Genomic DNA, 12,252 nt, shown 5'->3' on the forward strand with positions numbered 1-12,252 from the left:
TAACCAAAAAAAAAGAAAATAATCATTATAATTATAATATATATATATGTATATTTATATATATACTGTATATATATATTTATATATATAAGCTCATAAAAAGAATAAGCATATCCATCTAACTCAACATACAGTGAGTGTCAACCTTTCGTACTTCCAAACAGTATGAAGACATCAAAAAATCTTCTTGACTTTGAACACCAGAATCGTGAATGAAGACTCGAGAATGCTGGCGGAGGCAGTGCTTGTTCATCTTCTCTTCATTCCCTCCTGTTCTCCAATGGATTTGCCAACTCTCGTCCAGAAGGATCACGCAGACAACCAGAGACAAGTTGACCTTCCACCTCTTGTAAACCTAGTTTAAGAAGCCACGACTCAATCGGTTTGTGATGCTTAATAAACTTTTCTCCCCCCCTCCCTTTTTGTCTGTTTTTTGTTCTTTTTTGTTGTTGCTGTTTTTTTTATGAACTAACAAGTTCTAGGCTCATATCAGAAAATATAATTAATAAAATTAATAATGAATCAGAATTCCTTATTATCCGTGATATCCATGTAGTACAATGAATCAATGTCTTAACGATCGCGTATTCGTTGTGTTGTCGTCGTCGTTCCTTGTGGTTGAATTGGTTGCGGTCTGTAGCTGTTTCGGCGGTAGTTTGCAACCAAAGAAATGATGACAGTGTTGTCCATGAGGAGGAGGGAAAAATCAGGGGGAGGGAGAATGAAAAAGCCATGGATTCTTGCACATGGGGCAGCCAAACTTGTAATCCTCCATACAGGGGAACCAAGCAGAGAGAGACAGAAAGACAGAAAGACTGAGAGAGAAAGAGAGGGGGAAAAAGTCTGCCTTGGCAGGGTGAGGACAGGAATGGCCACTCAGCCAAATGCACTGGTTAGTCCCCAACAGCTGCATACTTGTCCATGGCAGGAAAAAAATGGAAGAAAAAAAAATGAGAAGGAAAGAAAAACAAAACACTCGGTCGTGTTCAAACATCAGCAGGACAATTTAGACTCTTCTTGTGTTTTCAAACTCCCTTTCTTTCCCTCCCAGATTTCCTCATAATATACTCTCTTTACTATTATGATTATTTTTTAAAATTTTTAATATTCTTTTTTTTTTTCTTTCCCCCCTTTCTTTCTTCTTCCTTTCACCGTCGTTGATGGGGTCAAAACTTGGGCAGCAGGTGAAACAGAAGGACGGAAAGCAGCCAAACGCTGGCAACTGTTCTGGATCCATCATTGTTCCCATCATGCACTGCTCCAGGTCCTGTGGGAAGATAGGAGTCACCATGTCAGCTGAGGGAATTGCGAAATAAACAAATTGGATCTAGACAGCTCTCAAGGTGAAGCAGTTCCTCATACCAATGGGGACTACACTCTCTTGTGTAACAGCAACAGGTCTGTGAAGGAAATCCTTGGAGTAAAGGGGGGGGAAAGGTATATAGTGGGACTTTCTAGTTCCCTGTATCCTGAATCACAGCAGTATCTTAACTAGGTTCCAGGTAGAAGAGAGCCCAAAAAAGAGTATGTTATATAAAAATAGAGTACTGAATCTTCTGAATAACTAAAAAAACCCCAACTTTTAAAGATGAGGGCCAAGTTTCCGAAAAGGAGTCTTGGCCTCAGGGCTTTTTTGTAGTAGGAACTCCTTTGTGTATTAGGCCACACACCCCTGATGTAGCCAATCCTCCAAGACCTTACAGGGCTTTTAGTACAGGGCCTACTGAAAGCTCCAAGAGGATTGGCTCCAAGAGGTATGCAAAGGAGTTCCAGCTACAAAAAAATCCCTGGGTAGCCTACCCAAGCATCTCACTGTGATGCAGAGGTCCACAATTTGGGGGGAGGGGAGCCTGCTAAACCATTCCAACAATACTCACTAATAATTCATGCAGCATAGCCTAGGCTAGCCTCATCTTATCAGATCATGAAACCTAAGCGGGATTGGTCCTGGTTAATACTTGGATGGGGGAAGGGCACCAAGGAAGTCCAGGATTGCCATGCAGAGGCAAGCAATGGCAAACCACCTCTGTTAGCCTTGACTTGAAAACTCTATGAGGTCGCCATAAGTTGGCTGCCCCTTGACAACACTTTCCATCACTATTCCATGCAGCTGCTGCTCAGCTCCACTGGATAACACTAATCTAAGCGGCCCCATTATTGCCTACTGTGCAGCTTCTCCCAATCCAGTTTGCATCCTCCCAGAATCCAGACCATTGCAATCACTTATCAAATGTTACATCAAGAAACAAGACCCCAGAACGATGAATGCACGAGGCTGCTATACACCATGTTGACCCTTTGGTTGATCTTGCTCAGTGTTGTCTACTGTTACTGGCAGCAGCTTTCCAGGATCTCACACAGGACACTTTCACATCACCTTGATCAGGAGATGCCAGGGATTTATTCTGGAACCTGCTGCACAAGTTACAGCCTCTGACTAACCCAGTTCTATGGCTCTCCTGGGAAAACCTGGCATGTGTTTGCAAACTTGGGCGTCATTATCTTATATAGGCATATGTTGAGCCTTTCTGTTAAATGTATACTAGTTAAATGTAAACCTCAGTCTGAAAGTAGGGCTGCCAGCCTCCTAGTGGGTCCTGGAGATCTCTCACTTTTACAACTTAAGGGGAGGGACGGTGGCTCAGTGGTAGATCATCTGCTTGGTAAGCAGAAGGTCCCAGGTTCAATCCCTGGCATCTCCAAAAAAGGGTCCAGGCAAACAGGTGTGAAAAACCTCAGCTTGAGACCCTGGAGAGCTGCTGCCAGTCTGAGTAGACAATACTGACTTTGATGGACCGAGGGTCTGATTCAGTAGAAGGCAACTTCATATGTTCATATGTCCAACTGATCTCCAGCTGGCAGAGATCAGCTCCCCCGGAGAAAATGGCTGCTTGGAAGGGTGGGCTCTATGGAACTGTACCATGCTGAGGCTCCTCCCCTCCCCAAACCCTGCCCTCTCCCAGATCCTCCCCCAAAGTCTCCAGGTATTTTCCAACAAAGACCTGGCAACCCTACTGAAATGGGAGTAGGGGTGGACTTACAAAAGTGGCCATATTGTTTGCAAATTTCAAGATATCCAGCAAAAAAAATTGAGCTTGTGCTGTGTTTGTGTCCTTCATCTTCCAGAGAAGGTTGTGGCCATCACGCTTCCTTCTAGACCATTCTGCTCTTATACCCAAATAAATCCCAATTTTATTCTCTCCCCTTTCCCAAAACAAACATTAAAAACCTATTCAGTAAAAGAAACATTTCACGAAATGCCCTTCATCTTCCAGAAAAAGGCTGCAGCTGTCACGCTTCCTTCTAGAACATTCTATTAATATACTCCAATAAATCCCAACCTTAGAATTTCTCCCCCCCCCTCCCCAAAACAAACACAAACTGTAAAGTAAAAGAAATATTTCCCAGCCCTGTTAGATCAACGGAGTTTATCATAATACAGTTGGACCAGCGACTCAGGAAAGTGGAAACCACCAGATTCTTGAAAGTGAAGTTGGACACTTTGAAATTTCGTAACGAGCTTTGTAGGGAGCCAAGCACAGAGCTGCATGGAAGAAGATAATGGAGCTCCGGCTGCCAAAGCTGCCATCAATGGCAACGGAGCCGACAAAGAAGCTGGGGTGGCCCTGCCTGGCCTTCGCTATGGCTTCTCTCCAACATCCATTCCTTGGAGCTCATTACGGAGACATGTGACAATCCAAAGTGGCCAATAAACAAACCCTGCGGTATCCCGGAGAAAAAAAGGCTATTAAGCGTCAATTATCCAGCGAGAGCAACCGAGAACAAAGACAAATCATCGAAGAACGAGTGGCCTGGAATACCCTTGTGAGTTGGCTTATACAGGAGCCAAGTTTGGACTACATGGGCAGCTGAGATACCATTGGTGGCTCACTACAATAGTGGAACTCCCTTCCTAGGGTGGTTCCCCACAAGGCGGCTGCCACGGCTTTTTTTTGTAGCACGATCTCCTTTGCATATTAGCTGCACACCCCTGATGTAGTCAATCCTCCAAGAGCTTACAGTTCAGGGCCTACTGCCAACTCCAGGAGGATTGGCTACATCAAGGGTGTGTGGCCTAATATGCAAAGGAGTTCCTGCTACAAATAAAGCCCCGGCAGCAGCCGCTAGCGAGTTCTGTTCATTAAATTCTCTTAGCATGTGTCGTTTGCTACAGACTTCTGTTCCTTTCATTCATTCACAGCTTTGTACACTAGGGATGGCCACAAGCGCATTGATAAAACCTCACAAAAATGCAATCCCGATGGGGCTGCTGGTGCAGTTGTGCTTCTGTGTGATGTTTAACCAGAAGGACCTCCCCACACACACACACACACACACAAACTGTCCTGCTCATCTGTTAAGATCTTCGCCTTAAGACCTGCTGTCTGCCCTCACAGTAGCGAGTCAGCTGGTAACGAGAGACACGTTTCTTTGGCGGGGGAGGGGGCAGAGTAGTGGCACCCTTGGTTTTTTGAACATAGTTGTCATGGAGGTCCATCTGGCACCCGCTCTTTTGACAAGTTGCGGGTTTTTTTTTTTTTTTTGAGTGTCTTATTAATGCACATGTGCACTGTAAGGAGGGTGAAAAGATGGAGGTGATTGGAAGGAACACTGTGACACACTGTATGTGATTCAGTTCTAGAATTAATTGCTAAAAATTCTCCCCAAATGGAATCAAAGATGATGGGAATGCAGCACAGAAAGAATGCAAGGAACAAAGGAGGGGATGGAGCAAAAGGAATCGGTCCTGTCCTAGTCCTCTAGAGACCCATTTGACCTTCAAAACCCATCAGGTGGCTACCAAGTGAGATGATCCAGAGGACATGTTCCTTTTCCTCAGGGCAATTACTTATATTTGCACTTTTTTTTTTTTTTTTGGCAAATGTGAATTGATTCACTAAAACCCGTAAGAGTTCTGCAACTGTGTGACACCACTGTTCGGGAAGAGTCTCTGTTAGAATCGGCAGGATTTACTCCCCAAAACCCATGAGTACAGTTGAACTGTAAGTAAAGGCATACATTTGCATGCCCCATGCATTTGCATGCTCCATAGTAGTCTTGCCAACCTCCAGGTGTGGCCTGGAGATCCCCAGGAATTGCAATTGATCTCCAGGCTACAGACATCAATTTCCTGGAAATGGCTGCTTTGCATGGAGTGGCATTATACCTTGCAGAGGGTCCCTCCTCTGCTCCCACCCAGCCTTCCCCAGAGTCCATCTCCAACTTTCCAGGAATTTTTCAACTTGTGGTTGGCTATCATACTCAAAAGCTTCCTGTTGTACTTATCCCTTTGAAGTATAAATGGTTCTAATATTATAAGTGTGCAACCTTCCTCTGCAGAAAAAACTTGAGTATTGATTTTCCCATGGGTTCAATTACTGGGTCATTTGAGCAGAGCCAAATAATGATGATGATGATGATGATGATGATGATCATAATTTCAATCACAGCAGAGTTAAACTTTTCCTAACCCCTTGAAGTCAATAGAAGGGTGTAACTCTGTTTTTAGGGCTACACTGTAAATTTTCCATTACGGTGCAATTTTAGTTTAGTTTGTTTATTTATTTTGGTTTCACCTGCATTCAACTAATGGCCAAGTTCTTCCTTCAGAGAGACCCTCCCCCAGGTTGGGACATATCCCCCCCCCCAAAAAAAAAACCAGAAACATGGTTTAAAATAAAGTCATTCTTGACACTTTCTATCCCCTCCCCCCTGCCAAAAAAGTCAAGGAACTGCATTACTGATTAATTTTGATTACTGATTACTGATTAATACTGATAACATCAGCCAGGACTTTTTGGTAGAAAAAGCCCAGCAGGAACCAACCAGCCAGAACTGCGTTCCTACGCATTCCTGCTCAAGAAAAGCCCCAACATCAGTTCTGTTTTATAATGCAATGCGAGGTGTGAACAGATTTGTTGATTTCGATTGGACAGCATCACCCCTTTACTGTGGAGGGAAGATTCCTGATCTAGCTCAATTAATCAGTGACCCCAAGGGATTGTCCCTTAACTACTTTCCAAGTTTACCACCTTTGCATTATCTATTTCCTTTGCAGACATCGTTGGGTGGATATATGTGGTTTTCTCACTGACTACAGGAGCTGCGGTTTACGCTACTTATTATAGGTATGTCTGCATTTTCTATTTCTGTAATTCCATTCTTTGAATTTTTTGATGTCATCTCTGATTTTTTTTTTTTTTGCACTGTTTCACATTTGTAATATCGGTCCTGTTGCATTGCTTATGCCACTGGATTGTATTGTTTTGCACTGTGTAATTCACCTGTAACTCTCAGCGAAAAAGGCGGGCTAGAAACAGAGTCAATCAGTCAAATAGCTAACAACTCACTCAAGTGGCTTTGCTCATTCTTACTGTTGATGTTACGACTGAGAGTTGAGCACGCAAAGCATCTGTTGAAAAACACTCTGTTGGAAAGTGACACATGGAGCTAGAACTTGGTATAAATATCTGTAATCGAGGCCCGCTCAAATGTGCAAACTGTTCCATGACGTAGTAACTGCTGAACAAGGACCTTGTATGCACGAACTAAGCCTGAGCTTCCAAACAAAGATAAATTGGAAACTTGATCTTTCTCACACAAATAAGGAAAAATGAAGAGAGGTTTGAAAGAGAAGTGGCAAAGCGAGGGGGGGGGGTCCACAGCGAATGGGAGTGTAAGCTGCGGTAAAGATCACTACAACACATTAGACTGCAGGGAAGGAGGGCTAGCCACATTATTCCATGCTAAAGATGGCCGTCTAGAGGCAGCATCTTGCTACCAAAGCAGATCTTTTACAGCAGGCGCATGGAGGCCTTGGGGGAATTCAGTGAAACAGAGACAGGGGATGGGAGAAAGAAGCTGAGAAAGGAAGATGACCGCCATTGCTATTAAGTCCTCGATGTTAGCTTAGCTGCAGGGGAAGGGAAAAGAGCTGCGGGGAAGGTGGGTGGGGTTCGAGGCCAGCGTTGGGAAGCCATCAGCAGGGTTGGCATGGTTTTATTTATTTTACTGACCTTGCTGAGTTGTCTGGAATGCGGTTGTTTCTTCTACAAAATTAAAGAACATGTTATCAATATGGCACAAGGAAGGCTGGCGATGCTTTTTGGTCTGCTTGGGAGTGACACATGACACTGCCTTACACTGAATCAGACCCTTGGTCCATCCAAGTCAGTACTTGTCTACTCAGACAGGCAGTGGGTCTCCAGGATCTCAGACAGAGGTCTTTCACATCATCCCCTCTCCCTGATTGTTTTAACCGCAGATGCCGGGGATTGAACCTAGGACCTTTTGCATGCCAAGAGGATGCTATTCCATTGAGCCATGGCCCCTTGAGCTCGTGCCCTTGCAGACAGTTTTCAAGCAACGTATCTGACAATTTCTGCCACGTTTTCTCCAAGGGGGCCTTCTAAGTGCTCCATCCCCAAGCAGATTAAAAAGAAGTCAATCAATGACTAATTGGCGGCTACAACAATGACGTGACTGAAATGCAGATCACAGTGACTCAAATCATCACTCATAATTGTTAATTAAAACCTCTGGTTTTTTTTTTTTAATTGTCACTCCCCCATCTGCATCTCTGAACCTGCAGAGAGAACTACTGCCAAAAGAAATAAAGAAAAAGGATTGTAAAGGATGCATACATGACTCATCTACCATGGAACGAATCAATATGTTGGATGTGAAGTGCTGCTTTACATATGTGAAAGCAGAAGAAAAGAAAAAAGGTCTGCGAAAGGGAATCTGAAGATGATGATACTGGATTTATATCCCACCCTTCACTCTGAATTTCAGAGTCTCAGAGTGGCTTACAATTTCCTATATCTTCTCCCCCCACAACAGACACCCTGTGCGGTGGGTGGGGTTGAGAGAGCTCTCACAGCAGCTGCCCTTTCAAGGACAACTCCTACGAGAGCTATGGCTAACCCAAGGCCATTCCAGCAGCTGCAAGTGGAGGAGCGGGGAATCAAACCTGGTTCTCCCAGATAAGACTCTGTGCACTTAACCACTACACCAAACTGGCTCTTCAGTGCAGATGCAAAAATATGCATTTGGACCAATAGGATGGTGAAGCACACTTTATCCCATAATCCCATCCTGCATGGATACCTCAGCAGAAAGGACTTTAGGAGCTAGTGTGGACGCTACTACTTTGGGCAAGATTCTAAGTAGTATGACCAATTATCCGCCTCTGCCCCCCCTACAAGCTCCTACTTGTATCTGACAAAGAGAGCTTTGACTCTCAAAAGCCAATAACAACCTCCCCCCCACCCCCACACACATGTTGTTGGTCTCTACGGTGCTGCTGGATTCAAATCAAACACACATCCTTTAGAGGACAGCTGTTTGGGGGGTAGAGCAGAGAGGCAAAGGTAACAGAGTTTTCCAGCTAGGTCATAATGAAGCCCAGCAAAAGCCTTTGTAACTCCTTGGGGATTGGATGCGACGACCTTTTCTTACCCAGTTGGCTTCTGATGTAGCTCCCATCTAGGGATGCCGCCTTCTAGTTGGGACCTGGGGATCCCCCAGAATTGCAGGATGCTTTGGAAAGTGGGCTCTCTGCCATTGCACCCCACTGAAATCCCTGTCCTCTCCAGGCCCCATCCTTGAAATATCCAGGTGTTTCCCAACCAGGACCTGGCACTCCTACACTGCATCTGGTACCGATGGCCAGAGGGACCTGGCAACCCTGTCTCTATCCAACCAGCATGGCTTTTTGTCACGTAGGCCCCCCATTTCAGTATAGATTCTTTGGGGAAACAGCCACCCCCCTGCCCTTTTCTGCAGCAGAAAAGGTGGTAGGACCCAGCCCCTGGCTCCCTCTTAAATTGGATATTACAATATAAGGTGCTTTCACACATGTTAAATGTTGCAATTTCAATCCACTTCAGCAACCGTTTGCAAATGGATTTCGCCATTTTCCTGTGACTGATTTCTCACTAGCGTTGCTCCACCCCCAGACTTCTGCTTTAACCCTGGTGCAAGTGATCGATTTCCTACCAGTTGCTCCGCTGGCACCTTTGGATGTGGGGCTCCCTCCAGTTCCCCGCACGGTTTTGTGATGCTGTCTTTTAAAGATCACAATGTTATACGGGGAATCACAGAATCATAGAGTTGGAAGGGACTTCCAGGGTCATCTAGTCCAACCCCCTGCACAATGTAGGAAACGCACACATACCACCCCCTAAATTCACAGGATCCTCATTGCTGTCAGATGGTCATCTAGCCTCTGTTTAAAAACCTCCAAGGAAGGAGAGCCCACCATTTCCCGAGGAAGCCTGTTCCACTGAGGAACTGCTCAAACAGTCAGGACGTTCTTCCTAATGTTGAGCCGGAAACTCTTTTGATTTAATTTCAGCCCATTGGTTCTGGTCCTGACTTCCGGGGCCACAGAAAACAATTCCACAACATCCTCTACATGACAGCCCCTCAAGGACTTGAAGGTGGTGATCATATCACCTCTCTGCCGCCTCCTCTCCAGGCTAATGGAAGGAGGAATTGGAAGGAGCCCCGTGTCAAAATGTGCCTATGAAGCAACTGGTGGGGAATCGATTGCTTGCACTGGGGGAAAACAGAAGCCCGGGGGTGGAGAGAAAGAAGTCCTTTTCTCCCTTTCTCACAATATGAGAACTCGTGGGCATTCAATGAAATTGCTGAGCAGTCGGGTTAGAACTGATAAAAGGAAGTCCTTCTTCACCCAAAGGGTGATTCACATGTGGAATTCACTGCCACAGGAGGTGGTGGCAGCTACAAGCATAGACAGCTTCAAGGGGGGACTGGATAAGCATATGGAGCAGAGGTCCATCCGTGGCTATGAGCCTCAGCCTATTGTTCGAACTCTCTGCCAGGAGCAGTCATACTCTGTATTCTTGGTGCTTGGGGGGGGCACAGTGGGGGGGGGGCTTCTAGGCCCACTGGTGGACCTCCTGATGGCACTTATTTTTTTTTTGGTCACTGTATGACACAGAGTGTTGGACTGGATGGGCCATTGGCCTGATCCAACAGGGCTTCTCTTCTGTTCTTATGTGACACAGAGTTCTCGCGCCAACTCTCTTTACGATCTTCTTTAGCATGATGCTTCAAAGAGCCGCAGTAGATCTAGATGAGGATGATGGTGTCTACATCCGCTATCGCACCGATGGCAGCCTGTTCAACCTGAGGCGACTAAAGTCACACTCCAAGACAATGGAAAAACTCATCCGAGAGCTACTGTTTGCTGATGATGCTGCACTCGTCTCCCACTCGGTATCAGCTCTGCAGCATATGACGTCCTGCTTTGCAGAGGCTGCCAAGCTATTCGGCCTAGAAGTTAGTCTGAAGAAGACAGAAGTTCTCCACCAGCCTGCACCCCAGGAAGATTATCACCCTCCCTGCATCACTGTGGGTGAATCAGTTCTGAAGACAGTCCAGCAGTTCAGCTACCTGGGGTGCATCATCTCCTCAGATGCCAAGATCGACAAGGAGATTGACAACAGGCTGGCAAAGGCAAACCGTGCATTTGGCCGACTGCACAAAAGAGTGTGGAGCAACAAGCATCTGAAAAAAGGCACAAAGATCAATGTTTACAAAGCGGTTGTGATGACAACCCTCATCTATGGCTCCGAATCGTGGGTTTTATACCGTCATCACCTGCGACTCCTTGAGCGCTTTCATCAGCGCTGCCTTCGCACCATCCTCAACATCCACTGGAGTGACTTTGTGACCAACACTGAAGTCCTCAAGCAGGCAGAGGTTACCAGCATCGAGGCACTGCTGTTGAAGACGCAGCTGCGCTGGGCAGGGCATATTTCTAGGATGGAAAACCACCGCCTTCCCAAGATTGCCCTGTATGGCGAACTCTCCACCGGCCATCGAAATAGAGGGGCACCAAAGAAGAGGTACAAGGACTCCTTGAAGAAATCCCTTAGCACCTGTCACATCAACCATCACCAGTGGTCTGACCTAGCCTCAGATCGCAAAGCATGGAGGCACACCATCCACCAGGCTGTCTCTTCCTTTGAGAACACACGCATAGCTGGTCTTGAGGACAAAAGGAGATTGAGGAAGAATCGCACTGCTACAGGACCAACCCTAAATCAGACTTTTCCCTGCAGCCGCTGTGGCCGGACCTGCCTGTCCCACATTGGTCTTGTCAGCCACCAGCGAGCCTGCAGCAAACGTGGACTATTGCACCCTTCTTAAATCTTCGTTCGCAAAGCCAAGCCGAGATGTGACACAGAGTGTTGGACTGGATGGGCCATTGGCCTGATCCAACAGGGCTTCTCTTATGTGACACACAGTGTTGGACTTGATGGGCCATTGGCCTGATCCAACATGGCTTCTCTGATGTTCTTATGTGACACAGAGTGTTGGACTGGATGGGCCATTGGCCTGCTCCAACAGGGCTTCTCTGATGTTCTTATGTGACACAGAGTGTTGGACTGGATGGGCCATTGGCCTGATCCAACAGGGCTTCTCTTCTGTTCTTATGTGACACAGAGTGTTGGACTGGAGGGACCATTGGCCTGATCCAACAGGGCTTCTCTTCTGTTCTTATGTGACACAGAGTGTTGGACTGGATGGGCCATTGGCCTGATCCAACAGGGCTTCTCTTCTGTTCTTATGTGACACAGAGTGTTGGACTGGATGGGCCATTGGCCTGATCCAACATGGCTTCTCTTCTGTTCTTATGTGACACAGAGTGTTGGACTGGATGGGCCATTGGCCTGATCCAACAGGGCTTCTCTTCTGTTCTTATGTGACACAGAGTGTTGGACTGGATGGGCCATTGGCCTGATCCAACAGGGCTTCTCTTATGTTCTTATGTGACACAGAGTGTTGGACTGGATGGGCCATTGGCCTGATCCAACAGGGCTTCTCTGATGTTTTGGCCTGCTCCAACATGGCTTCTCTTATGTGACACACAGTGTTGGACTGGATGGGCCATTGGCCTGATCCAACAGGGCTTCTCTGATGTTCTTATGTGACACAGAGTGTTGGACTGGATGGGCCATTGGCCTGCTCCAACATGGCTTCTCTTATGTGACACAGAGTGTTGGACTGGATGGGCCATTGGCCTGATCCAACAGGGCTTCTCTGATGTTCTTATGTGACACAGAGTGTTGGACTGGATGGGCCATTGGCCTGCTCCAACAGGGCTTCTCTGATGTTCTTATGTGACACAGAGTGTTGGACTGGATGGGCCATTGGCCTGATCCAACAGGGCTTCTCTTCTGTTCTTATGTGACACAGAGTGTTGGACTGGAGGGACCA

General features: G+C 46.4%; 1 protein-coding gene across 9 annotated transcripts in view; it reads right to left on the reverse strand.

Annotated features, from left to right (window-relative positions):
• Positions 1-271: 271 nt before the first annotated feature.
• The window catches only part of NTM (neurotrimin), a 1,406,997-nt gene continuing 1,395,016 nt past the window's right edge, over positions 272-12,252 (reverse strand). For 3 of the 9 annotated variants that reach the window (XM_060250804.1, XM_060250803.1, XM_060250801.1), the window contains one exon: positions 272-1,255. In XM_060250804.1, coding sequence (XP_060106787.1) covers positions 1,167-1,255 — 89 coding nt within the window. In that variant the 3' untranslated portion in view covers positions 272-1,166. Of the gene's footprint in view, positions 1,268-7,016; positions 7,050-12,252 lie in introns of all 9 variants that reach the window. The other 6 variants (XM_060250798.1, XM_060250796.1, XM_060250800.1 and 3 more) reach the window with 3 other exon arrangements.

The sequence above is a fragment of the Heteronotia binoei genome, chromosome 12 (assembly GCF_032191835.1).
Source record: "Heteronotia binoei isolate CCM8104 ecotype False Entrance Well chromosome 12, APGP_CSIRO_Hbin_v1, whole genome shotgun sequence".
NCBI classification, from domain to species: domain Eukaryota; kingdom Metazoa; phylum Chordata; class Lepidosauria; order Squamata; family Gekkonidae; genus Heteronotia; species Heteronotia binoei.